Here is a 26,708-nt window from a genome sequence, read left to right as displayed (position 1 = left end):
TAGAGTGATCAGTTTTATTTTGCAGAAATCCAAGTAAAATTTCAGCTTTGCTTTTGTCAGGTACTGTGTTAAACTTGAAGCATAAGCTTTGGGGAGGGGGGAGGAATGACAGCCACCAGCCACACTGCAAATTTATTTCATGGGTTATTTCTTGTGGAACAGGTTTTGATTTCTTTCTCCCCTATTCAGAGCCAAAGGCAAGTCCTACTCAATCGGCCAGACACACAACCCATGCACACTCAAATTGTATCATTACTGATTCTCCTGACAATATATCAGCTTACAAAAAAGTTGAGGGCCTTCAGTAAAAGCTAAGTTGATAACTGCCCTCTAAGAAAAGAATATTAGATTTCTCCACTTCTGTGCTTCACAACATGAAGGTACTTTTATTTCCTTCCTAAAATTGCATCATAAAGTTTTCCAGTTCTCTTCACTTGAACCTCTCTGAAGCCAGCTGCCACAAGGAGCTTGCTGTACTCTGCAGGTGTTCGCTCTTTGCCTTCTGTCTGTACCAACATGTTCATTGAATACAGTTGGGTTTCTATGGGTCCACTTCTATCTTCCTTCAGAAGGGACTCAACCAGCAGCACTCCACCACCTGGTTGAATAAAGAAAATTCAGAAAAGACACATGCTGAGCTCTGAGCAGATGGGATATTTTTCAGCGGAGTTGTTAGACCAGATCCCAACGTGCAGTTTCGGGAAGCAGCAGCCTCTCAGGTAGCGAGATCTTGGACCTGACAGGCTCAGCAACTCACCACTGACTCAGGAAAGTGAACGGCTCAACCAAGAAACCTCTGCACTCAAACCCTGACACCCAAGTTGCCCACTGAAGCTGGTGTGCTCCATGTAATTGACAGGTCGGAGTTGCCCTGTTCTTCAGGAGCTCACACCTACCGGGTCTGCAAGCCTGGTGAACTTTTGCCAGCAGCTGCCCACATTTGTCATCATCCCAATCATGCAGTATCTTAGATAAAATATAGAGGTCAGCTTCCGGGATTGAATCTTTAAAGAAGTCTCCTGAAAAGCAAAAATACATCCTTTCACAAACCCCCCAAGACACAGAGGGGGGTTAAGCAACTTGTTTCAGATCTCTTCAGTTATAAAAACTCTTGGCTTGCCAGGGCTGTGACCCACATCAGACAGCAACAAAGCTACCCAGGAAAGATGGAGCTGCAGCATAAATCCATAAGGAAAAAATGCACAATCTCACACCTTCTAGTGATACCTTCTTAGTTATGCCTTTTGTTCAACACCTGGTGTACTGCATTCATATTTTTCTCCCTTCATCTCGCTTTCTCATTGCCACTCCTAATTCTTTGCATCACTGGCATACAGAATATTTCTTGTGTTTCTCCATCTTTGCTTTTATATTTTCCCTCCCTTCCTTAAAGGCTTCTTTCCTCTCTCAGCTCTTCTAGCAATATTAAGTCCCTCCAATAAATGCTTCTGAAAACATAAAAAAATGAGATCTCTCTACACTCCTTTTCATCAGAGAGAGTACGAAGAGCTCACAAGGTCTGAGGACTAGGCAAGAGCAACCTAGGCTAGCTCACCCACACTCAAAGCCTGAAATATCTCAGGACACGTCTAGCCAGGGAAGGAAAACCCCTTGCTCAGAGCAGGTCTGGTGTTCCACACATCTGCCAGGAGCTCTGCACAGGAGAAAAGGGAACATTAGGAAGCTCCGTAATGTGGCATGGCAGTTGTTAACAAGCTGTGGCAGCACAACTCCAACACAACTGCTTCTGGGAGTGCCCAAACATCCTCAAGTTGCTCTGTATGCCCATTCCGGCTGTCAATGCTCCTGCATTGGCAGGACAAGCAAATAACTCTTGATCCAAAGGCTGGGAAAGCTGCTCTCCTGCCTCACTCCTTTCCAAGTGGACGCTTCCCAAGGCAATGCTGTACAAGGGCACTTTTGGTCACTAATCTCCCACGTGAGTAACCAGGTGGAGGAGGCCTCTGTCACCTGCAACCCCGCAGATGAACACTCTGCTGCTGCCCACCAGCACCCGCTCAAGTAATGTCCACACTTACCTTCGTGGAAAGCAATCCGCTGCTCTTCGGGGGGTATGAATCGATCCTTGGCCACTTGCACGACTTTTGGCAGGTCATAAATTGTGACTGTGCAGTTTGGGTACAAAGAAACACACTCCCGGGCCAAAGCTCCTCCACCTCCTTGTGAGGGGGCAAAAGAAGAGCAGTGCTGAAACAAAACCACCCCATTCTTCCACCCCCAACACAAAAGTGATGCCAACAGAAGCGTGTTCAGCCTCATGGCACCTGGCAGGGCACATTTGTTCCCCGTGTGCCACAAGAATGGAAGAGGGACATGAGTGGCCACCCAGGCCCAGCTGGGGGAAGCCCAGGCCTTACTGCCCTTACACAGTGCCTCTGGCAGACCCAGTGGTATGTGCTGAAAGGTGGGAAATGAAAACAGAGCTGCTACACCAGGCACTGGGGAAGCAGGGATGGAGCACCGAGGGAGTCTGACTGGTCCCATGAATCTTGGCAGTGTTCAGCAGCACTGTGGTAGGAGGCTGCAGCAGACAGTCTCTCCCCCTTCAGTCAATGAAGGTTGAAATAGTTTGGAAGAACATATCAAACAAGACAAGAAAAAATACCAAACTGACACATAAAGGAGATGAGCCACTATTCACACACATGAAACTCTGTAGGCTAAAGTATTCATCTTCCTAATGCTTGCACCACTTTACTATTTCTCATTTTAACTCAATCCAACTGAGAAAATGTTCCCTTTATTGCTGATGAGATTCTGAGATATGCTCTGCTGTTCATTGCTTTGCCCTTCATATAACATGGGAATTATTTTTCTTTTCAAAGCTTGCAGAACTAACAATGCAGAGGCTTGTTGAAGATCTACCGATGCTCACCTCCCAAGTCATAAATCCGTGTGAAAGAGGAAAGGTCAAATGCAGTAAGAACATCTTTACCACATATACCCCAGATTGAGTTCTGGCCAGCCAAGAATTTCAGCATTTCTTCTTCGGACCTAGTAATGCAAACAGGTACAGCACACAGAAATATAACATACTTAATGGTGACTCTTACTATAGAAGTCTTATTACGAGTTTCAGCTTAAACATTATCTCATTGTATTTGAAAACAATGCATTCTCTTTGCACACAAACCTGGCTTGAGTCTTCCTGTAGCAAGCTATACATTGCTGCACCTGAGCAGGTAATTAAGACTAGTTAAGTTCAACAGTGTATTACTGCTAGTTCTCAGGCTTCCAAGGGATTTTTTCCTTCAGTTGCCACTGCCCCTGTAACAGAGACCTGTGATATGTTTTTCACAATAGAAAATTATACTTGTCTATTCCAAATATCAGAGCTCTCCAGTAATGGATGTTGCTGGAAAGGAAAAATATCTGCATGATGTTTCTAATGAGTGGAATTCTCACATCATTGTATTTAATAATACTCAGCCATGATTAAAATCATAAAGTTTACCCACAATAATAATGATATTTCTAAAAATATACTAATACCTGTACATTGCTCCAAATGGGTCTTTAGATGAAACACCAAAAGCTCTTTCATATTGGTTCCTTCCTTCTCTAAAATGCAACCGAAAAAGCATATTAGCATGAATTTCTTTTATCATTACTCCAAACATACATAAGAGCTGAAGTTTCAGCTAGTGTACATGATGTTCACCTCTAGACAGACTATACATCTGTGTATTTTTCATGGATGTAATGACATCCTCACCTACCAGTCCCAAAAGATGATGAAATATTTCTCAATTTTCAACAAGACTGTCTGGTTCTTTACAGGACTGCATCTGAGATAAAGGTGCAATATGGCTGTGATCATCACCAATCACCACCTTCACGCATAGCAAATCTGCTGCACAGACTGGATAAAGCAACACGTTGGTCCCATACTAATTTACTCTTACAGGCTTTTGCAACAGAAGTACCCTTAGCCATTGTTTCTCATCATTTACTTTGATGCCTCCTAAAATAAGAGTGACTGTAATGAACAAATCTTTTCCTGGAATTGAAAACACACAGAGGTATGATTCCTACATCTACTCTAACATTAGAAGAGAAAAGAAAACAAGAACACACACACAGACAGTAGTGACAACAGCAGAGACCAGCAGGTTCTTGTTCTTTCCAAGAACCAACCAGTGTTTTCCTTGTGCCCTTCGCCAGAAAGGCACCAAAGTGAGAGCAGACATACAGATGCAACAAAGCAGCCTGAAACACATAGCAGATGACACCCGCCTTCTCCTCCTCACCTCACAGCATCGGTCAGGTAGTGCCAGCACAAGTAGACTGTATTGGAGTAGTACATCATAATATGGTACTGAGACTTGGGGCTTGACTTTGTAAGGTAGATGTTGGAAATTTCTGTGTTTCTGTAGAGGGCTAAGGGGTGAAATAAGTGTGTTTACTAACATGTATGATATTATCTTACAAGCCTATTGTATCCATCATCGGCACACATCTAAATAACCCAAAAGAGAGAAACATTTCTTCTACAATCAGTCCCTCCACCTGTAACGTGCAGCACAGTATTCCAATCATGCTGAAATTTTCTGCTTCTCTTTTAGATGAAAAGGGTTTGGTGCTCCCAAGGGATGGTCTTCTCTTCCAGCTATGGTAACTGGCCTAACACTATATATCACCTTTCCCCACAAACCTCATCTCACTTTCAAAACCATCAGATCTTTAAAAGCTTTAGTTTCTTCTTTCCACCCTTTAGATGGTGCAAAGAGGATGGAGCCATGCTATTTTCAGTGGTGCTCAGTGCCAGGGTGATAGGCAATGAGCACCAACCGGAGCATAAGAGTTTCCGTCTGAACATAAAGAAGGACTTCTTTACTGAACACGGTACTGAACACAGGCACAGTCCATCCACAGCGGTTACGGACTCTACTCTACCTTCTTGGAGATTTTCAGAAGCTGTATGGCCATGGTCCCAGACAACCTGCTCTGGATGGCCTTGCTTGAGCAGGGGGTTGGACCAGATGGCTTCCGGAGGTACCCTCCAACCTCAACCATTCTGCAATTCTCTGATTCCCCTTCTTCTGCTTTTATTACCTCCTTTTTGTGTCAGCTCTACTGACAAGAGCTTCAATCCCACGCAGGCATCCAGAAGTCTTTCCATTCCTGTGGTGCTGGTACCCAGGCGTGCAGCAATCACATCTAAAGACAGAGGGTCTCCTGACTCCAGCAGAAGATCAAACACTCCCAGCTCACAGGCAGTGAACATAACCTGGGAGTGAGGGGAAGGGGATCAGATGAAAGCACCATAGCTTACCACATTTCTAAAGCTGCTGTGTTGGAGAAAATATGCATATAATAAATCATTAAACATTAAAAATATATATATTATTTCAAATACACAAGTCCAGTAATTAGGCTAAAGTTTCTCTGAGCTCTGAATACACCATAGATTGCTTGTAGTGAACCCTTTTTCATTTCTTTTCCTTTACTGCTCAAGCCATACAGTGGTTTAGTCTAACAAAGTTCATATTTAGAGGCCAGGTTTTAGCTGTGAATATTTCTGCCTGCACCTTAGTTTCAGATCACATTCACAACAGTCTCACTTGCTTTTTGCCCAAAGAGCTCAAAGACAAGACTGAATTCATTGTTGTTGTTATTTAAAAGCTAATTATCTAACGTATGCTACAGTGACCCTGGAGAATCTCCTGTGGTCTCCAGCAGGAGTGAGTATCCCACTCTGTAGACCCTTTTGGGGGAAATGTCCACACACACACACAACTGTTTTATCTTCAGGGACTGATGTCCATGGCTACTGCAGTCTCCCTGATGAAAGGAGGTTTGTCTCAGACAAAAGGGCCAACAGAAACATGCCATTTTTTCAAGGAAATGAAGGTGTGTGTACCAACTCCAGGTACAAGCCTGCAACCTTCAGACAGACATACATAACCACACATAACAAGAAAAATATCCTTCTCTAGCTGTACACAGTGAAGTAATGGATAACCTATTTCACTGGCCATGTAAATGCTCCAAAACCACTAAGAAAGTCATCAACTCATTTGACTGCCTGTATGATAAAGTCCACAACTTGAGTTGATAAAGTCCATGGGAAGCTACTTTTACCTCAGTAAAAGTATATGTTGTGGCTTAACCTCATGGCAGCATGGTTTTAACTGAAATTGAGATAGTTTCTCAATAACATAACATTGTTGTTAGTTTTGGAACTGTTTATCTGTCATCGTTCGTTTGCTCTTCTCTTCACTAAACACTCTTTTTCAGGAGCCTTTGGATGCAGCAGCATTTGCAGACCTCTGAAGTGCATTCCTTCCATTACTAGGTTGGCTAGAGATACAGCAGAGGACAGTAAGAAAGAAAAAAATCCCCTACATTGGAACATGGGAATTTTCTGCCTGTGTGCTCACGCACACACACAAAGGTAAGCAACGTCAGTAAACATTAAGGAAAATGGAAAAAAAATGTGCTACCCTGTGCCTTAATCAGGTGTTGTCTGGAAAAGAACATTTCACTTTTTTTTTTTTTTTTTTAAACTCTGAAAAGTCATTATATCAGACTCTTTTGTCCACCTGAAAAGAAGTAATACACAGAAGTTACCAAGATCTGCCTAGTGCATAATACACACAGTAAAAGACATGCAAGAAAGAAATAAACCATCTCAGAATGTATTTGAATAATCTTGCTGTTTGGGTGGTATGAAAAGGAAAAAGAAGGCAATGTCAGTCAGTCCTCTGGTTTCTAAACTTCAAACATGAAAAGTGGGAAGAAATCCCAGGACCTACAGAGCTTTGCATGTTGGAGGCAGTCAAACAACAAACCCTCATCTATAAATCTGTGTGTTTTTAAAGTCTCACACAGAGGCAAGATCTGCTCATCCAAACTCCTGAAGGTCAGAGGGATCTCAATAAATGTTAAGTCTAACCTGAGGAGCAGGGACTTCTCAAATTTCTTTCATGGCTAGATGAGTAGATAGTATATTTTCCTAAGAGACTGTTTTATTTCTAAAGATTTACATTAAAGAAGTAGGGTGATATCTTTGAATATTTCTGTCAGCATACTTTAAAGAGTTGTATCCAAGACTGATTTATAGTTCTTACCTTTGAGACTAAAAATCCATTGTTGTATTGCAAGATGATTTGAGGATAGTCAAGGTCTTCTGTGGAGCCCATTTTCCTTCTACAGTGAGGCTGAGATCCTCTGCCTGTCTTAATTTAAATAAGCTTCTTTCTACCAGGCACCGAGCACACCAGCTGATCCACTTAATCTTATTGTTTCTGAGAAACACTTTGGTTACAAAACTAATGAGCTAAGTTATTTGGCTTCCACAGGCTTTTCTACTAGCTTCAACTGTTTCTTTGCATCTTCTTCCATCATCAAGCATAAGGCTAAAGAAGCAGCGAAGATTAAAGTGGCACTGTTGGCTCAGTGGTCAATTAGCAGGCTGATATTTAAAAACAATTGAAAGCTGAAGACATCTGAAGAAAGCTGAACTCTGAAGAACTTACTACAGAGTAACACAAAGAACTTGAACTCAATGAGATGCACCAGGAGTTCATAAACCAAAGCAGAGCCGTATTCCAGGCCTGTTCAAAAGGAGCTATTTTCCATCATACTGGCATCTTGATACTGGGACACATCCCCGGAATAGGAAATTCCTGACATACATCTGCTAGCCTAATGAAATGCGACCTGGAGGAAAGAAGACAACTTGGTGAAATTTCTTAAGTGAAAATGGGACGTTCTCAGCAGCTCAGAGCAGAGGAATATCCACTTAGAGCTAAGCTGTCAGGGCATACGGCCAAGCCTAGCATCTCAGACCACCCCAGCTCCACTCACCCCTCGCTAACCACAAACTACAAGCATGTACACAGCACTTATCTTGACTCTACTGACACAGAGACTTGCTCTGATCTGGATTGCATGCCCAGGCCTCAGACCTTACCCATACACAGAAAAGACTGGCACAACTGCTACGGAGGAGGAAAGGGCTGCTGTAGAAGTACTCTGAGAGCAGAGTCCATGCAAGGAGCTGAAGGAGAAGAAAACATTCCACGAGAGTCAAGGTCTGGAAGAATTTCCACTGGGGCATGGAAAGCCTGGCTCTGCTCCCTGGCCTGGTTTGCCAGGCATGCCCACAGAAAGGACAAACAGTCCGTCTAAATAGCCAGAGGTGACCCAGAACTTGATGTGGTGTGCACAGGTCTACAGGCTGCCACGAGGTACATCTGACCCATAAGTGCAGGAACAGCCAGTGTGAGGAGAGGCTATGAGAGCCCACCTGCTGTGCTGCTTTGTCACAGTGACTAATTTGCCCTGACAATGATCACTTAGATGATGTCTACAAGGAATTAAGTCTGCAATTGTTTCTTTTCTGTATTTGTGGGTGTCTTCCCACATAAAGGCTTAGAAGGCAGGGCCTATTTGATAACTGCCCGCAACGGTAGCAGGGGGTCCTACTTGTGATTTGCCACATTTTGGCAGAGAAAGGTGCTGAGGAAAGACAAGATATTCTACATCTTCCAACTGGCTGCCATGGTCTTCCTCCGCTTCTTTGTAAAATTAGCCAATGACATCCAGAAAAACCTTAGGAGGAAGGAATGAACTTTATTTCAATGCCAGATATTGGACAGGTTTCATCTTCATAAACTGCCCCGCTATTCATTGCACCAGCTTGTAAATGCTGGTCATCCTGCCCTCAGCATTTGTGCACAACCCTCATGTGAGAACAGGCCCTTTCCATTAAGGAAAGAATTGTAGTTTTACATCAAATATTTAATGACCCTTCAGGCAACAACATTAAATGAGAACGGGGCTTGGGTGATACAGCGATGGCAATGTGTTATAAAATAGTACTTTTCCAGCTGTAGTTTTCCCTTTTTTTTTTTTAAACCATGATTCAGCAATAAAGTTAACAGGCAAAATCAGAGCACTACAATGATCCACATGCAGCTCAACATTTTTTGTACTTTAGCTTGGTGCATCTTTAAAGACGTGCACTTTACAGCATTGTTCCCATACAATATTTTGATGGTCTCCTCCTTTCCTAGAAAGTCAAGTTGTATTTATCTGCTACTGCAGAAGGTTAGTTCTGTGCTCTTCTTTTGATCCTGCCTCATTTTTTAGAGGAAACAAACCAGTTCTGATTTTTGTGTTCCTTTCACTGCATCCACAGAGTGGGTGAAACATTCTCAACTGGAAGTTTCCACTACATAATCCTTCTGAAAAACCCTATTTTCTATTCTGATCCTTATATTTCAGCCAATAGATGTATTTGTTTTAGCCATTAATGAAAAAAGTGACATCTAATTAGCTAACTGGAACAACTAACTCTTAAAGTAGGTTATCAGCCTTTTTCCCCCTCTGTATTCAACTCAGACTATTTCCTATGTTCTAAGAACACAAGGCATCCTGCATTACCAAAATACTTAAACTGAACATAAAAAAGCTGAAGCAAACCCCAAACAGTAGAAACATCAGCCTGGACGGCACAGCCTGTAACTACACTGCCTTGCTAGTGCAACACACTTAACTTTTTTGTACAGGTCAGATTCTGTTTATTTTGTACTGTCAATGCTGCAGATCACAACACACTTTTATGCCAGAGTGATGGTGGCATCTGTGCAGCTTGCACTTAACAAGATGTGGTTCCTTTGAGTGAATAACCAGGTGAACCTGCTGACTTGCTTAACCATGTCACCTGCTTTCTCTTGACACCTTTTCCTCTCCTCCTAATAATAATAGAGGAAATAAATTGTACTTAGAGAATATCATTAGCCCAAAGCTTGTGAAGGTGTAGGAGAATTGAAAAAATTCTCTACCAAAGGTCAGTTCTTCAACTCTGCCTGTTACTGAGAAACATCACTGCAAATTGGTGCAATTTCGCCCAAGCACAGAAATTTCCCCCTCCCAATACAAATGATTTCATAACAGCTATTTGGGTTCAGGCCATCAGCCACACTGAAAGGAAATACTCCCCATGCTATAGTTTTGTCTTGAGTCCCAGCCTGTTTTCTTCAAATGGTTCAGCCACAGATTGGTTATCAGATATTACCATGACATTTAGTACAGATGCATTAAAGAATCATAAGCATAAAAATGCTCAACCCTTGATTCATGTAGTTTTGACTAAATAACCAGATATTATGTGCACAACCAGTAACTTAGTGTGTTGTAATGGGCCATAAATTCACCGCACTGAGGGCAAAGTTATAGAGTACAAGAAGCTCTGGTAATAAAATGACCACACAGTTGATTAAATCCAATTGAAGTACTTTTTCAATTATGACCATGTCTGTCTGTTGAGGACACCAGATGTAATCATCTAATGGGATTACTACCAGCAGCGAGATGCAGGGGAGGAGTGTTACAGATAACCCACATCAGATTGATGCAAAGCCACACACACTGTGTTGCTGTTTCCAAGTAAATTGTTACTGAGGCTTAAAGCCTAAGCTCCTTTTAAGCTAGAAATGCATTCACGAAGATGAAATTGCAATGGCTTTTTTTCTCTGGAAACCCCATCAAGGTTTTTGTCATAGTGCTTACAGTAACAGCTTTAGCCTGCATGTGATCCATCTCCAAGTTTCTGTCTTGATGATGAATTTATCTTTGCCTCAGTGACTCACTACAAATAAATACTACGCATACACACCAAAAAAAAAAGTTGTTTTCGTATAATATTTTAAATTGTGAAATGGTTAATGAGCAAATCAGATTTATTTAAGGTGAAATTAATGTCTCTGTAAGAAATGACAGATTACACTATTTGCATAGTGCAACCTTCCTTATAAGCTATAAGGACATGCTCAGGGACATGACTACAGTAATGAGCTTCAGTAATGCCAGTATGGAAACAACTGTGCTCACTATCATTAGTGAGCCTCTAAGTATGCCCAGCTTATATCAGATATCAGTTGGCCTGAATATTCATTAATATTGTTTAAACTTTTTTATAAGGATTCCAGCATTCCAAGACACTCAGTATCATACTTTGAAGCAGAACATACATTTTTCAATTAAACATACATTTTCTTTTTTATAACTTTTAATTCTCGTGTTTTATAGTAGATGCTTTTTCCTAGGAACCTCACTGTTGGTTCTGTCAGTTTTGAGACCAACTCATTTTAGTTTCTTCTGTTTACAACAGATACGTTACTAGCAGACATACAGAGCAGGCAGGAAATCCTGTATACCCAGCTTATTCTCTGAACAAACCCTCCCTCTTCTCAGTTTTTCTGTTTCAAAAAAAATAAAAAAAAATCCAAAAACATCTTCTAAAGACTATTGCAAAAAATCCAGAGTTGTTTTTGGTGTAACTTCCTAGCTTGCAAAGAATCTCTCAACAAGTAATTTACCCAAGTAGATATTGAGATCCCTATCAAAGGAAGGTCCCAGCAGGTAAGAAGCATAGTCTCTGAGGATCAGAGACAGACAGGATCACTAGCTAAAACTGGTAGACTGAAACTTAAAAAGAGACAGGCAGCAGCTGGAAGCAGGAAGGATTTCATGGCAGATATAACTTGTCCTCTGTCAGACATCACAGAGGCAATAGGTGGACGCACAACAATGTTGGCATAGGCCACTTCACACTAATCTGTCATTTTTCTGTCTTCCAAAGTGAGCAGACACAAGACTCCCTGAGTCTTGGCATGAGCAAGCACCCTTGAAGTCCCTTCACATGGTGGTACACCCCAAATGTTTCTTACAGCCTTATGCTGTTGGTGATCAATATCTGGTGCAGAGAGCAGGAGTGTCCAGGACTGTGCACAGAGCTCCAAGGAAGACCTAGTCTGAGGGTGACAAATCCTTGCTCAGACACTTGTTTGGCACACTGCTAGCTGGGACTGACTGCAGTGCCCCCACACAATTAACTCTTCACATTGACCCACAAATAGCCCAGCTTCAAGGACAGCACTCCCGAGCATCCCATCCAGACCAGGTGGAGCTCATTTCACAGCTGCCACAGTGCACACATGACTGGCTTAGTTATCAATTAAAAAACAGCTCCAAACAGCCTTAGCCCTTCAAAAGTTACATAACCTTCAAAACATTTAGTGGAGCTAATCCACAAATTTATTGTGAGGCAGCAGGAGACACATTCAGGGGATGCAGCACATGAGAGGGCAACTGGTACAATATATTTTCCGTACAACAGTTAAAAGAAAGGATGGCAGTGCACATAATTTAACACAGGCCTTGAGCCTGGTATCAGATTAAGTACAACAAGAAATATATAGGCACACTACCTTTAGACACCAATGAAATAGTACTTGCACATATAGGAACTTAATACAGCAGTAGGATTCATTCTGCACACCTAGTACTGAAGGATCAGCCACGACTTGATTGCTGCTTTAACAGATGCCGTAGAGGCAGCTCTGCAAATTTCTTGTGAGGTAGCAAGAGAAAGATTCTGCAAGTAAAATATACCTTGGGCTGGAGAAAGGCCAGGCCAACAGAATGCAACTGAATTAAGGCACACACCAGGCTAGTTGGTTTAACTGCTGCCTTACCTGACAGCATCTCTACCTCTGCTATCAAACAGGAGCAGCTGAAAATCTCTTACGTGATCGTATACATGTTCAAGAACTGCCCTAAAGCTGACACTGGTATGATGTCCACACAACATTTGTCAGTGATGGACTGCACAATCCTGTGCTTGCAGTTTTGGAAGCCACTCCTGAAAATACTGTTTTCTCTAACAGCTTTCAAGCTAACACTTCTAGATAACACATTAAATGCTTTATTAGCACAACCTAATCATGCATATGCATATGCCCTTTTTCTAAATCACTGAATAGCTTACAAAGGTAGAGTCAATTAGAAAAAAAACATGGATTTGGTCATGGCTTTGGTAGCCACTTCGTATTAGCATTAATTATTCTGGCAATGTGACTCATACATTATCAAAATTACTTTACCACAGTAGGCAGCTAAAAAGCACTACAACAATGATATGAAGGGCTTGGACTTGCCCTTGTGGAGAAGCCATAGTTCTGTTGAATAAGTTCCTCTTCCACTCACCTAGTAGGTGTTGAGGCTTAAGATAAAAAGAATTAGGGGCTGGCAAGTGCAGAGACTCATCGAGACTGAAAATTCTTTCCAAAAAAATCTTTGTTTCTTCTCCATCTTGCTCACCCAGTCCCTTGACATTCTGATAAAATGGTGCATAAATCTGTATTTCTAGTTACTCCCCTAGGGATATAAATAGCATAAATAATAGACAAGAACACTGACAGACAAATGGAATAAGATATCTAACTGATGCAATGGGACAGAAGTAACACGCAACTCATGGCAAGTCTAGGCAAAGAGTGAGAGTCAGCTTAGTACTGGTACATAATCCTCATGGACCACTTTTAGACTCATATGCAGGCATTATCACAGTTGTATTTCTAGCAGCAAGGTGCCTGAGAGTAGAGGTAGCATAGCAGTCATGCATTCATCGGTATCTGCCCAATATTCAATCATACCAACAGAAATTCAGTGTTTCAAGAAGTATTAACTGTTATTTTGGTATGTCTTGGATAAGTATTTGTTAATTCTTATGAACATTAAGGAAGCTGAAGAGTGTATCAGAACCTGTGACTGCGATGTGATTTAGCACTAGAAATGTAATTAAAAAAATAAAAAGCAACCGTAACCAAAACCAGTAGTGTAGATTATTGGAACTCCATTCATTAAGACCAAAAGTTTGCTTATCAAAGTTTGAAGTCCGTTTCAAAAGGACACTGACTTAAAGCAACTAAAATGACAAAGGGTAGACATTAAATACTTATTTTTCAATATAAACTCAAGGACAATCACAATACATACACTGAAATTAAAGAAAAAAACGACTAATTTTATCAGCTTTTAGTCAGCTCCTGAAAGTCAGTCTTGCAAATACAAAAAATCAGGCAAGCTTTAAGTAGTCAGCATCACAATACTCCCCTAGAAGAGGGGAAAAAATAACAGTGACTGCAGTATTTGGGTTCTAGAAGCCACTATAGAGCCTGCTGTGTCCTAGATTGACTCATTTAAAACACAAAGACCCCTAGAATATAATGGGTAGAGATATATTGATGTAGTCAATACAGATCAGTTGATTTCGGTTGGAAATGAGGAGACATTTTTTCTTAGAAAGAGCAGTCAGGCATTGGAATGGGTTGCCCAGGGAGGTGGTAGTGTCACCGTCCCTGGGGGTGTTCAAGGGAAGGTTGGACGTGGTGCTTGGGGACATGGTTTAGTGGGTGACACTGGTGGTAGGGGGATGGTTGGACCAGGTGATCTTGGAGAGCTTTTCCAACCTTAATGATTCTGTGATTCTATGATTACTGTAAAAATTATATTCTTTAGGTTATTGCATCAGCAAGGTTTTTGTAGTATTACCTCAGCCGTAATAAAAACTTCAATAATAGCATTGGGCAGGACATAATTTATATTTGTGACAATATTAAAATTGTATTTTCAACTCTTTTCAGGTTTCCTTGCAGTCCAAAGGCCATCATCAATAAAGACTTTGAAAAGCGACAACGGAAGGCATGGTGACACCCACTACAGTCCCCAAGTACATCCACACTCCCATCATCAAATTGACTTGAGCTACAGAAAAAAGTCTGAATGGGTTTTAAACTCGGGTGTGCTGTAGCAGGCCACTTGCAGCAGGACAGCATTCAGCTGAAGGCATCACTATCGAGCCCACAGATGGTCAAATGGACTGGAACACGCCCAGCCATGAGTTACCAATGGAAAGAAAAGATCAAGAATAGCTACTGACTAGGCAAAGGACTTTTTTTTTTACTGGAGTCCATGTCACAGTGCATCTCACTGTAACTGAGCAACAGCAACCAGCCCCACACAACTGCTCACTCACTCACACTCCAGGAAAGAATCAGACAAGCAAAAGTGAAAAGAGTTGTGGGTTGAGGTAGATAGTTAACTAAGTGAAGGGTGTGGGGTGTGTTGAAGACAGTCACACACCACTTCCCACAAGCAGACCAATGCCCCAACAGTCTCAGAGCAGCAGCCACCTCAGAAAGTCCCATGATTTACTGTTAAGCATGATGTTACATGACATGGAGCAACTAAAGTTTTTGTCAGCTGGGGCAGCAGTGCTCCCTCCCAGCCTCTTGCTTACTCCCGGCTTATTCCTGGAGCAGGTCAGTGTGAGAAACACAGAAGGCTTTCGGACTGTGCAGGCACTCACCAGCAAAACACCAGTGTGTTATCATTACTGCTTTAGTCACAAACCCAAAACACAGCACTCCATGGGCTGCTACAAAGCAGGTTAACTCCATCCCAGCCAGACAACAAGGACAAGGACACATGGATACAATATCTGTTTCAGGGATTTCAGCACTGTAAAGATTTGAGAGCTTTCACGCAAAACATAAATCTGAAACAATACTGTGAAGTGTTAAGGCTAGATAAAATTGCACTGAGCATCTATTTACTGTGCAACTGTTAAGTACTAGCAGTTTTGGGAAATTGTGATTGGTTCAGCTGGCTGGCTCAAACTTCTTTCACATTCCCTCCCCACACTGTGGAAATTAAGCATTTGCAAGTAGCTTCAATGAAATTTTAGGCTTTGAATCGACTGAGTTACTTTACATTACTGCACTTTTACGTTGTATGAAGACAGTGCTGGATACGGTGTGTTAGGCTAAATGATCAAAGCCTGACAGACAAGCATCCTTCCCACAACCCCTGCTCATCTCCTCTGACCTCAGAAATTGCCCTAGACATCAAGGGAGCTTACAGAATTTAATCGTCTCAGGCTGGGATATCAAACCTGGTCTTGGTGCCTTCTTTGTAGTGAAGAAAAAAATATCCAACCCTCCTTTTTTTCATCCCTATCAACTAACAATAGCTATTGGATTTCTCTAGTAGGAACACTTCGATGACCACCCACTGCCTTACCTGCTTCCACACGTGGCAAATGACACATTGCATACACAGCATTACGACTTCCTCAGAGTAGCACTACAAACTGGCCTTTCCCCAGTTACACATATTAATCATCAAGACCTCCACATCAAGCCCAGCGGAAATCCACAGGATATGTTGTAGAAATACCATATGAGTAAGAACCCTTATCCTGAGCTCAAAGACATTGGTATTGACAGCCATCAGTTCAACTCCTTGCAGGACTGCAGATGGAATCACATACTTTTTCTTTCTTCCTTAAACACGGTGTTATCATGGACAATGCATCAGTATTTGATAGCAGGCTAAAAAAACACGCATGCATTTATGAACAGGTATTCCACCAGACTTATCAAATACTTGCCATCAACGTTATACCGGATTTTAGTCAAATCATTACTAAAGGTAAGTTTATCTTCAACAGATTGTTTCTACCTCTCCAGCAAAGATCATAGAAAAAGTAACTCGCCAACAAAAGCAACTAACTGCTCAGAATTCAAGAGACTGGTGGTGTTGAGATGATTAGATAAATCAGTTGAGGTCTCAGCCTCAAAAACAGTGGTGAAAGTCACAAGATCACAAACTTGAAAAGTAATACAGATCTTTAAAAACATGATTCGCCAGGAAGAACCTCTCTTTTCCTTCCACATCTAGAAACAACTACGATATCAGCAGTGTGGTCTAGCAAAAAACACATCTTCCATGGAAACATGGATGCTCTCAGTCAGCTGGGGATCCAGCTGAGCTGCAGCACCAATATTCTTCTGAAGCACTCCAGGAAAGGGATGCACTTTGATTCAAGGCATCAGTGTGGGGAAAACTGCATCCAAAGGGTGTAGATAAAGAGCACATACACTGCCAAATTAACAGTGGACATCGCCGTACAAAGACTGCCACGATGAGTGGCTGAGCCTCATTATTCAAATGTATTTTTCAACAAACAGATTCTCATAGAACACTTCCATAGATTTTAATATACTGACATATAAAAACAGTAACTTCAGTTCACTGGAAACATTTTTTTTTTTAATTTTACCATAAAAAGGCAAAATAAACTCTTTCACTGTAATGTTATAGCTTTTAATATTCCTGAGCTGCATTTTAGAAGCAAAAGTATTCTTAAATGGATTTAACAAGAGACACTGCAGCCTTACTTTTCAACACCGCAAGTAAAAATAATTTAGCAAGAAGGCCCCTATTCCAAAAGACAATGGCTAGCTCTGCACGTACCTGAAAAAATGTGTCCAGTGGCTCTTTGCCACCTGGAGTAATTACAAAGCCAAGTATGTTGACAAAACAACAGAACAACTTTTCAACCTTTTTACCACTGCTCCTTGCCTCCTTCATCAGTGTGCCTTTCTTACACAGAAATTACTATACAAATGGCAGTACATGCCAGAAAAATTTGGGCCACACAGCTTGGCACTATACAGACATATGAAGGAATCATAGCAGTTAAAAAGATATCCTGTGTATCTTTATAGTCGGCTTTAAGAACCACACAAAAGTCTTGCTATCTGGTTCAATCAGCAAAAAACTCTTTGTTAAATACAATTTCATTAAGTGCACCAGAAAGCATTTTAAATCAAATCTGTATGTGATAGCTTGTAACATCTGGAGTTCCTACAACTGGCACCCAACTGGCACACTTCTCAAACCAAATTAAGTGATGAAGAGATGAAAAACTAAATTGGCTAAAATTAAGATTTAGGAAACTGAAAATTGTGGAAACAGGTCGGCTTTTAGCACTGTAGGAACTCAAGCACATGCACAGGTGATTACAGCTACATTGTGGTAGAAACCTAGAAAGAGACAACAGAGCCCAAAAGAACTTAAAAAAAATCAGGTATCTATTTTCTTGATTTCAGGGACTATATGCAAATCAGGCATTGGTTGAAACAGAAGCACTTTCTTACAGCAGTCACACCAATGAGGTCTCGTTTACAACTTTCTGGCCCTTGTGTCCAACCACAGCCTTTCCAAACAGTTCAGGCCTCCACTACCCACTCCAAGTACTCCGTTGCTTACTCAGTGATCTCCTCCTGTATCTTCGCTTCCTGCTCAAGCTTCTGCGACTACGACTCCTCTCTCTCCTGTCTCGTTTACGTTCGCTACTGCGAATTCTTCTGTAACGTGAACGTCTGGGGCTTACGCTTCTTCGACGAGGACTGTAACTTCGTCGAGGACTGTAACTTCTGCTAGAGCGTCTGTAATACCTCCTCTCCTTCCTGCGCTTTTCATCCTGGTAACTGCTCCCATCTCTCCTGTGCCTGCTTCTCTCTCGTCTACCCTTACTGTCGTCACTGTTTACGCTGCTACACGAACGGCTCTTCCTTCTCCTTGCCTCCGTGCTACGTTTGCCCTGCTCACCATGTGAGTCCTTCCTGCAGCTACTCTGGTCGTAGCTAGAGAGGCTCTTCTGCTGCTGGTTACTGGCAGGAACACACGAGAGTACTCCTGAACTTCTTTTCTCAGAACACCTCTCTGAGTTTGTGTTATGAAGTTTCTGACCTTCTTTGACGTGAGCTCTGTCATGAATATTGCCATTCAAATACTTGCACTGACTCTCTGGGGATGCTACTTCTCTTTGAGAGCCTGACACCAGTTTGCCTGTAGCAGCCTGTCCTGAGGTAGAAGTGATGCAGCTGGATGACACAGTGTGGGGAACACCACTAGCAGTTTTCAGCAAGTCAGACTGAGAGGGCTCCGTTTCTTCTTTGCTTTGGTGGACTGCATCCATTTTCTTGCTCAGAAGATTGTTCAGTAGTTTCTCCCTCAGTTCCTTTTCTTTTCTCTGCAGACCCAGTGCTCTCTCTTTTTCTTCTTCCACTCGTTTGAGCTCAGCCTCCTGAAGCTTTCTTCTTTCCTCTAGCTGCTGAAGACGGATCTTTTCTTCATTTTGTTCTTGCTCCAAAAGTTTTACAGTCTGAAAGACAGTCACAAGGCAAGCAAGAGTAAAGAAAACATTTAGACTTGCTCATGCTTCTAAGTTGTACCATAACACAAAAGCAGCAATCTGGCACAAAAATAAGGTGTCTTACAAATAGAATATAACCCTCCCATTTTTCTCTCTTAGATAAAGCTCAGTCATTGAGGATCCTTACTACAACAAGAGTAACACACAAGCCATCAAAACATGCAATTTGTAATATTAAATTTCTCAGGGTTGATACTTGAAGGTTTCAGTCAAACCAAAAACACTGATTTCCATAAGAGGTTTACAACCTGCAACTCATAGATACTTTACAATGGGTCCTTAAAAAAAACAACCACTCATTATGTAGAAACTAATACGCTGTCAACCGCTTTAGAAACTCGTGATACTAAGAAGGTTCAAACTTACTATTTTTAAGTTCTGTTCAGCTTAGTGCAGTCCTCAAAATTACTGACTGAAATAAGAACTATTTTATCTATTTCAGAGCTACAAAGCTACAAACTCTGCAAGAAGTATTTCTCCTTTCTCCTAGCATATGGCTGACCACTTAGCACTGCATGAGCTCTAATTCAAAAACAATCCTGAGGTACACCGGCACCAAAGAATAAGAGTGCGCTTTGCCACAAACAGTTTTTCACTGCTGCAGAAAATACTTAGCATTCCATTACACCCTAGCACAACTTTATCCATATCTTCAGCTAACGCTGTCCTGTTTTAGTGAAAAAAAAATAGTTGCTTTAGAGAGACGGGATCTAACACTGAACTTCAACTCAGTATTTTCCTGTAGAGAAGCCTTTCTGCACGTTTTCAAACATAAAATAATGAGACATCTTTTTAAAGCTGCTGAAGGTCAGAAGGGAAAGAGTACCAAAATTCATATTAGAAATAAGGAGTCTTGCATCTTACCTTCTGTGTTTTGTTCACTTTATCATGCTTACACATTCTTTTCCTTGACTTGAGAGCAAGGCTGCCAATTAGTTTACTTGCTAAAAAAGAAATGCTATTTGGGACTTAAGGTTCAAATTCACTTTTCCATTTACCTATACGTACATATTTTACCAAGGGAGAAATACTGTTTCATTAGGCTTTTTTTAATTTTTGAAATAAGGAATAGCAACTAGAGAGATACGAAATCTGTTGTTTAATGAACAGCAATCCCCACCCCCCCCAAGTCGGTAAAAGGCTTTGTTCTGTTGGGTTCTTCATTAGCTGCTGAAATAAATATTGAAGTTACCTTTGCCCTGCTTAGCAGTTCTGCAATTAGTCTAATGGACTGAAGATTCCTCTGAGCTAGTAGGAGCTTCCTTTCTTCTAATTTTATCTTCTCTTGCAGTTTTTTCTGCTCTTCAGCTTGAAGTTTTTCAAGTTGTTTTTTGTTTCGTCGAAGTTCACGATCTTTCTGTTTCTGTTCTCTTCTGCGTAACTTTTCTTCTCTTTTTCTTTCTCTCTCATATTCTTCAAGCTCTCTCTGCTTCCTGAAAATAGATTAGTATTTTTACCTTGTCTAGAGCATGTACAATTTTAGACTCCTGACAATATTACAAAATATATTTTGTACTTTAAGTTCATTTGGGTCTTAATAACTCTTGGTTACTGAAAAAGTAAAAAACAAAGTGAACTTTTTAGCCCTTACTTGTGATAAGAAAGTAAAAGCAATCCTTAGCCTGTCAATATCTAAAAACAATCAGGTATCCAAACATAAAATACAGCAACAGATTTTTTTTTTTTTTTATCACAATGAGAAGAAAATTACCAATTCAATTGACATGTGCATGGTTGATGGATCTTATGTCAGTCATTAAGAAAAAATGGCAGCTTATGCAAAAGAATGTGGGTTTCTGAGATCACATACCTGATGTCATGACTATTAAGAAATTGAGTAATTTGCAGTTTTAGTATTTTGAACTGAATGTAAGTATTAGTGATAATCTAAATAACCTTCCTGAGTATATTAACAGTATTGCTTCAGTAAGATGTTTCACTTCACACTTAAAAACCTAAAAATTAAGCAGTAACAAGTTATGCCCGACAAGGCAAATGTATACCATACAACCTGGAAAAAAAAAAAACCTGCTGCATTAACATTTATAATATTCTGAATAGCTGTTGTATGATACTTGCACCTACATTTTCTTAAAATAACACTAAAACGTGCTTGTATCCCATTCCTTTACTGCGAAAACACCTTGTTAAAAGCAAGTGATCTCTGTTCTATCAGTTACTTGCTACTAGAACAAGTGCATGTATTTCAAGACATATTTACCGAAAAAAAATTAAACTACTCTTCTTCACATCCAGATCTCAATCCCTGAACCCTACTTCAATAAAAGGGCTGCAATATTCTCACTCAGTTTTAAGTGCTTCACTTCAACTACACGATCAGAACTTTGAAAGCAAAGCTTTTTGTTTGTTTGTTTTGTTTTCTAATCTGCTGATGCAAATAGGAAGGAGTTTTTGCATGCTGTACTGGTAAAAACATAAAGCAGCGCCATAAACAGGAAGTACCTTTCTTCCTCTTTTTGTTTTTCTTCAGCTTCTTTCTCTTTGCGTTTTTGTTCTTCTCTCTGCTTTTCAAGCTCTTGAAGTTTTTGCCTTTCAAGCTGACGCTTCTTAATTGATGCATCACTGAGGTGTTTTGTTGAGTCAAAAGAAACCTTTACAGAATACAATTGAAAACAGTTTTAAGTAAACAAAGAAAAATCCCCAGCAACCAAGTTCTGACCTAGCACAAAAGGTATTCAAAAAGTAAGTACAAGCATAAACATAAAACCTTTTTCAAAACAAAGGGACCTTCTCTTTTGTATGTTTCCAGAGCAAGCACCAGAGTACTATAAACATATTACTAGGAATTGTCCCTTAACTTCACTGCCTACCTGTTAGCACAACTGCGCACCAGTTTACGTTTCTGTATGTTTCTGACATCCAAACGTAAACCCAATGTAATTTAGGCCCTGGCTGTCCAATGTTTTATACCAGTATCAGAATAGGAAAGTGAAGAACTCTTTCATCTCATGGATGCCTCTGGGGAAGGTAGAAGTAAGCCTTAATCAGGTCTCCCTTTCTGTGCAATGCTATGATCTGTAAATTCACTAGGACAAAAGCACCAATTCTGAAACATTTAGCACCTGGCTTAAGCTAATGCCTCCTCACCAATTCCAACACAAAGATTCCCAAATTCAATTACGTACACCTTGGTTTGTTCCACTAGCAGGCTAAAAGGTCTGGAGAAGCAGAGACAGACAGTGCCATGACCTCGTGTGAAAGAGATCCGTTTTGACAGCACAGTTGTGAGCACAGCCCTCCCTCTTTCCTATCAGCCCCAGGGCAGCTGCCAGGAAGGAATGCACAGGGGACCTAAATTTGGGAGCCCTGATCTGGAGCATGTAAGTGACAGTTTGAATTTCATATCCCCTTGAAAACGGAAGGGTCGAGGTACAACTATTTCTGTGCTTCTGCTGACCTTCTTTGAAGAGATTACAGTATTTTACAAGACTAAACCAAAATTAATTTAATCTTTGCATGCTCCCAAACTACCTGAGTACTTAAGCTTTTTCCTGCAATACACTTTCTGATTTGAAAAATGGAAATCAGACATACTGAAATAAACAAGCAAATATATCACTCAATCGTTATGTAAATACATGGACAGTCCCCAGAGTTATCACAACACTTTTTCTTCAGGCTGTACTTTCACAGATAAAACATCTGAAGAGACTGCCTGGGCCACGATCATCTCCTGTCAATAGTTTCACTTCCTAGGACAAAAGGGTTATGGAGAAAGAGATTTGGAAAACTCTGTGAATTAAACACACTGGATTCACAGGGAACTAGGACACAGGTTAGTATGTTGTTTCAATTTTTGGGTGGCCTTTCTGTACATGTAGTATGCTGAGCATGATGACCTCCGTATTTCACAGGCCACACAGACCACATGGTATTTACTTCACAGTCCTGACACCCAATGGGTAAACCTCATTATCAAAGTGGGGATCAAAAACGAAGGCTGTCCCTCTGCCCCAAATTTCTGTCAGCTTGTACAAAAGAGAACATTGCACTGTAAAGGTAGCCCTCCCGTGACAGTGACGTATGTCTGAACTTACTAAGAATTAGATATTTTATGTGAAATGACAAGATTTGCACATACATGTTCCTTTATAAAAAAACACTTAACAAGTAATGTTCATATACTTGGCCATTCTTTAACTGTTCTCATTTCAAGAGCTGTCTTATTAAAAAAAAAAAAAAAAAAAAAAAAGAGCAAAACCTCACATTCAGAGTCCAACAGGACATGTTTACTCTTTCCATCACTCTCCTTTTAAAGTTGTAATTGCTGGTCCCCAGAAACACATCAACATCAGCTGCTGCCACCACTACAACCACCTGAAGGTTTTAAGTGCTTCAGAACTAACATTTATCTGTTTGCATTTTCACAAGGCTTCCAATGAAAAAATTCCCCCGCTTCTCACCTTTATATTGCAAGCCACAGCTTTGCCATCGTCGCCTTTGAACATCAGCTTCATCCCTCGCAGAGCGTTCATGGCCATAATGAAACCCGCATACTCCTGATATTGCACGTAGGCTTCAAAATTTAAATGGCCTCCAAAACTGAAGGTGTGGAAGTTTCTGCCCGTCATTTCTTCTCTGTAAGGGTCCAGCATGGGTATGTCCACGTTACGTATTTCTCCGAATTTCCTGAAAACCTTTATAAGGACTTCTTCGCTTGGTTTTTCTGAGCCAGAGTCCTTTGCTGCAAACCACTTACAGGGCAAGCCTTCCAGATGGATGGTATCTGGCCTTTCGCCTGGCAGAGTTTCATTCATATCTTTTGCATCACGGAAAAATGAATCCCAGTCATGCCTGGTGGGAAAGTCAATCTTGTATTCTGCAGCGCGGACTTTCAGGATGTCTGAGAAGCCACTCAGCTTTATTGTTTTGCCATCGAGGCACGCCAGAAAAGACTTGACTAAACTTTTGTTTTCGACCTCTCCTTCAAACCGGATGAAATCCATCGTGCTTTTAGATATCCGCAGAGTGGAAAACTGATGGGTTTGCACCATGCCTTTCAGTCTTTCCATCACTTCCCAGTTCGAAATAGATTTTCCCGGTTGTTTCAGCTGAGGAAGTGCCACGCTGATGGTCATTTTTGTAATGGGCTTAAGGTACAACCCACAGGGAGCACAGAGCTCTACAGCTTCTGATGTATCATGAACTATTGTTGCAGCAGCCATAACACAGAAAAAGCATAAAGGATAAAAAAAAAAAAATAAAGATGCAAGTTTAAGTTGTAGGCCAACAGTAGTCAAACAAAACAGCCCTTATCCGTAAACAATCGAACTCTTTGCACATTTAACCAATCCCACGTAAAACCATGGTCTCTTTACACAGCAGCCAACTAGAGAGTTAAAACCGAGCGGCACAAACATCTTAAACTACTTTATAACCACCAGAACCTACAGATAATCACACCTCGGTAAGGCCTCAGAGGTAAAAAAAAAAAAAAAAATAAAATAAAATACGAGAGGAGCTGATGGCAATCTGAGGGGTAAATGAGGTTGGCAGTGATGGCTCACAGAGCAGCTACCCTTGTGTCTCGGCAGGGAGGGGAGGCAGAGGCTGACGCCACACGGCTCCGAGGACCACTTAGCAACAAGCAGAGCCCAGCGGGGCCGCAGAGGGGCCGCGGCTCTCCACCAGCAGCGCTCGGGTGCCGGACACCTGCAACGACACAAGCGCGGGGCCTTCAGGCAGGGCCCGGGGCCCGCAGGGGGACCCCTCCGGCTCCGCCGCCGCCGCCGTGCCCGGGGCCCGCCCGCCCGGCCACGACCCACCGCAAACGGCCGCCGGCCCCGCGCGCAGCCGCCACCGCTTCCGCTTCCGGCCCGGCCGCTCCGGCCGCCTCCCGTAGCTGCCTCCCGAGGGCTTCTCTAGCTGCCGGCGGACTTGCGTCTCTATGGCACCGCCGGGAAGGGGCGGGGGGGAGGGGGAGGGGGAGGGCTGGCGGCGGGGGCGGCGCATGCGCAGTTGCCCGCGGCCGGTGGCTGTTGGGCTGAGGCTCCGAAGTTTTATTTTTATTATTTTTATTTTTTATTTGTTGTTGTTGTTAAAAAGTAGTCAGCATCACAGAATCATCACAGAATTTCTAGGTTGGAAGAGACCTCAAGATCATCGAGTCCAACCTCTAACCTAACACTAACAGTCCTCACTAAACCATATCCCTAAGCTCTACACCTAAACGTCTTTTGAAGACTTCCAGGGATGGTGACTCCACCACCTCCCTGGGCAGCCCATTCCAGTGTCTAACAACCCTTTCGGTAAAGAAGTTCTTCCTAACATCTAACCTAAAACTCCCCTGGCGCAACTTTAGCCCGTTCCCCCTCGTCCTGTCACCTTCTTGCACCCACTCCAGTATTTCAAAATACCGGATCCCACCTTGACTAAACCCCCACCTGCTGAGAAACCAAGAGAGCAGTCACCTTCAGCATCAGACTGGTGTTAACCACTGTGTGGAAATAATGACTTCTAAGCATAGATGAAAACACTCAACGCAGGAGGTTGTTGTCAGTCCAGCGGTCACAGCAAGACCGCAGCTGTTTTGCAGATGTGCTGTTTCATGTCATGGATGCTGATAACTGCTGGTCCTGTTCTGTATCTTGCATGGAGGTGTTCAATCCATGTTTCAGTAAGGTAGCAGTGCAAAGGCAGAATCAGGAACTGCTGCTACTATCCAGCGCTTGGAAATAGTTCATGTATTATAGCTTGAGATCGCTGGCATGGGCCATCACATCTTCTCCCACAGACTTTGACGTGGGCATGCACAAAGCAGATCCAGTTACACTCCAGGGAGTTTCAATAGCAGCACAGTCAGACACTGAACATGGCAAAGGTTTTTAATCCTGTGCATAACCACAGCCCTACCTCCAGGGACTATGCCAGAAATAAATATTGTGTGTTTTTAAAGTGAGAGAGTAAATCAATACCAGAACCGAGGTTACCCATGCTGTGACATCAACTAAAACTATAACAGCTCAAAGCTGAAAGAGATGATACAAACATCATGTTTAAAGATACTAAAAAACATGGGCAAGAAGTAGCCATAATGCAGGTGACTTTCAAAAGCTGTAATCCACGCACCAATACCGTAGCCCAGGGAGGGTGAACAGTGTGTCTGCTAAACTGCAGTTGCCCATGTTGCGCAGGGCAGATGGGTAATTTTTATTTTTATTGTTCATTCCATTAAGATGCCTAAATGAGTAAATGAAATGACTCCCTTTGGGTTTCAGAGTCTGAAGTGAAGGTCAGAAAAAGAAGTTGTGACACATGCCAGGAAGAGGAAGGATGACAGGCAAAGTAAACATCAGTAAGGGACAATATCCAAGTGCCACAGTGTCTGCAGATCTGTTTGTTGCTGTAACCCATTGCCTCTCCCCAGCTCTGACATTGCTTTGGGTTCACCTGGCAAGACTTCGGTAGTGGAAGGGTGTGGGAGTGGCAGGGGGTGGATGGGGGGAAGGTGTTTTCAGTCTGCTTTAGATCTCACTGCTCTCGTCTGTTAGCAGTAGGCAATAAATTACATTACTCTCCCTATGTTGTCTGTTCTACCCATGATGGTAATTGTTGAGTGATCTCCCTGTCCTTATCTCAAGTTTTTTTCATCATATTTTCTCCCCCTCTTCTCTTGAGGAGAGTTGAGAGAGTGGCGTTTTGGAGATGAGCTCTTACCGGTGTAACACTGCCACAGACAGACATCATGACATAGATGTTAAAAAATATCTATTGTGCCTAAAAGCTTTTTTTTTTTTTTTTTTTTTTTTCCTTTGTTTGTTTGTTTTTCTGACTTAAAGGTATGGTCTTACAGAATATATCCCTTCTG

General features: G+C 41.8%; 2 protein-coding genes across 4 annotated transcripts; both read right to left on the bottom strand.

The window, feature by feature from the left end:
- Positions 1-24,524, bottom strand: ASMT (acetylserotonin O-methyltransferase). 2 transcript variants are annotated; one of them, XM_068681962.1, is made up of 10 exons: positions 24,409-24,524; positions 8,455-8,580; positions 7,095-7,686; positions 5,077-5,251; positions 4,272-4,401; positions 3,514-3,582; positions 2,897-3,015; positions 2,040-2,180; positions 897-1,019; positions 1-598 (listed from the first exon to the last, which is right to left on the bottom strand). In XM_068681962.1, exons 3-10 carry the CDS (start codon positions 7,164-7,166, stop codon positions 387-389), a joined length of 1,041 nt encoding a protein of 346 aa, XP_068538063.1. In that variant the 5' UTR covers positions 7,167-7,686; positions 8,455-8,580; positions 24,409-24,524; the 3' UTR covers positions 1-386. The 2 variants fall into 2 exon arrangements, with proteins under 2 accessions (XP_068538063.1, XP_068538071.1); XM_068681970.1 differs by lacking the exon at positions 7,095-7,686.
- AKAP17A (A-kinase anchoring protein 17A) lies at positions 16,849-24,547 on the bottom strand. Of its 2 annotated transcripts, XM_068681950.1 has the most exons (5): positions 24,420-24,547; positions 23,305-24,047; positions 21,344-21,492; positions 20,073-20,313; positions 16,849-18,829 (listed from the first exon to the last, which is right to left on the bottom strand). In XM_068681950.1, exons 2-5 carry the CDS (start codon positions 23,977-23,979, stop codon positions 17,903-17,905), a joined length of 1,992 nt encoding a protein of 663 aa, XP_068538051.1. In that variant the 5' UTR covers positions 23,980-24,047; positions 24,420-24,547; the 3' UTR covers positions 16,849-17,902. The 2 variants fall into 2 exon arrangements, with proteins under 2 accessions (XP_068538051.1, XP_068538040.1); XM_068681939.1 differs by lacking the exon at positions 24,420-24,547 and having other exon boundaries at positions 23,305-24,415.
- Positions 24,548-26,708: the final 2,161 nt, after the last annotated feature.

This window comes from Anas acuta, chromosome 1, assembly GCF_963932015.1.
Source record: "Anas acuta chromosome 1, bAnaAcu1.1, whole genome shotgun sequence".
NCBI classification, from domain to species: Eukaryota; Metazoa; Chordata; class Aves; order Anseriformes; family Anatidae; genus Anas; species Anas acuta.
The sequence above is the reverse complement of the archived record's forward strand: the minus strand, read 5'-3'. Positions and strand labels throughout refer to the sequence as shown.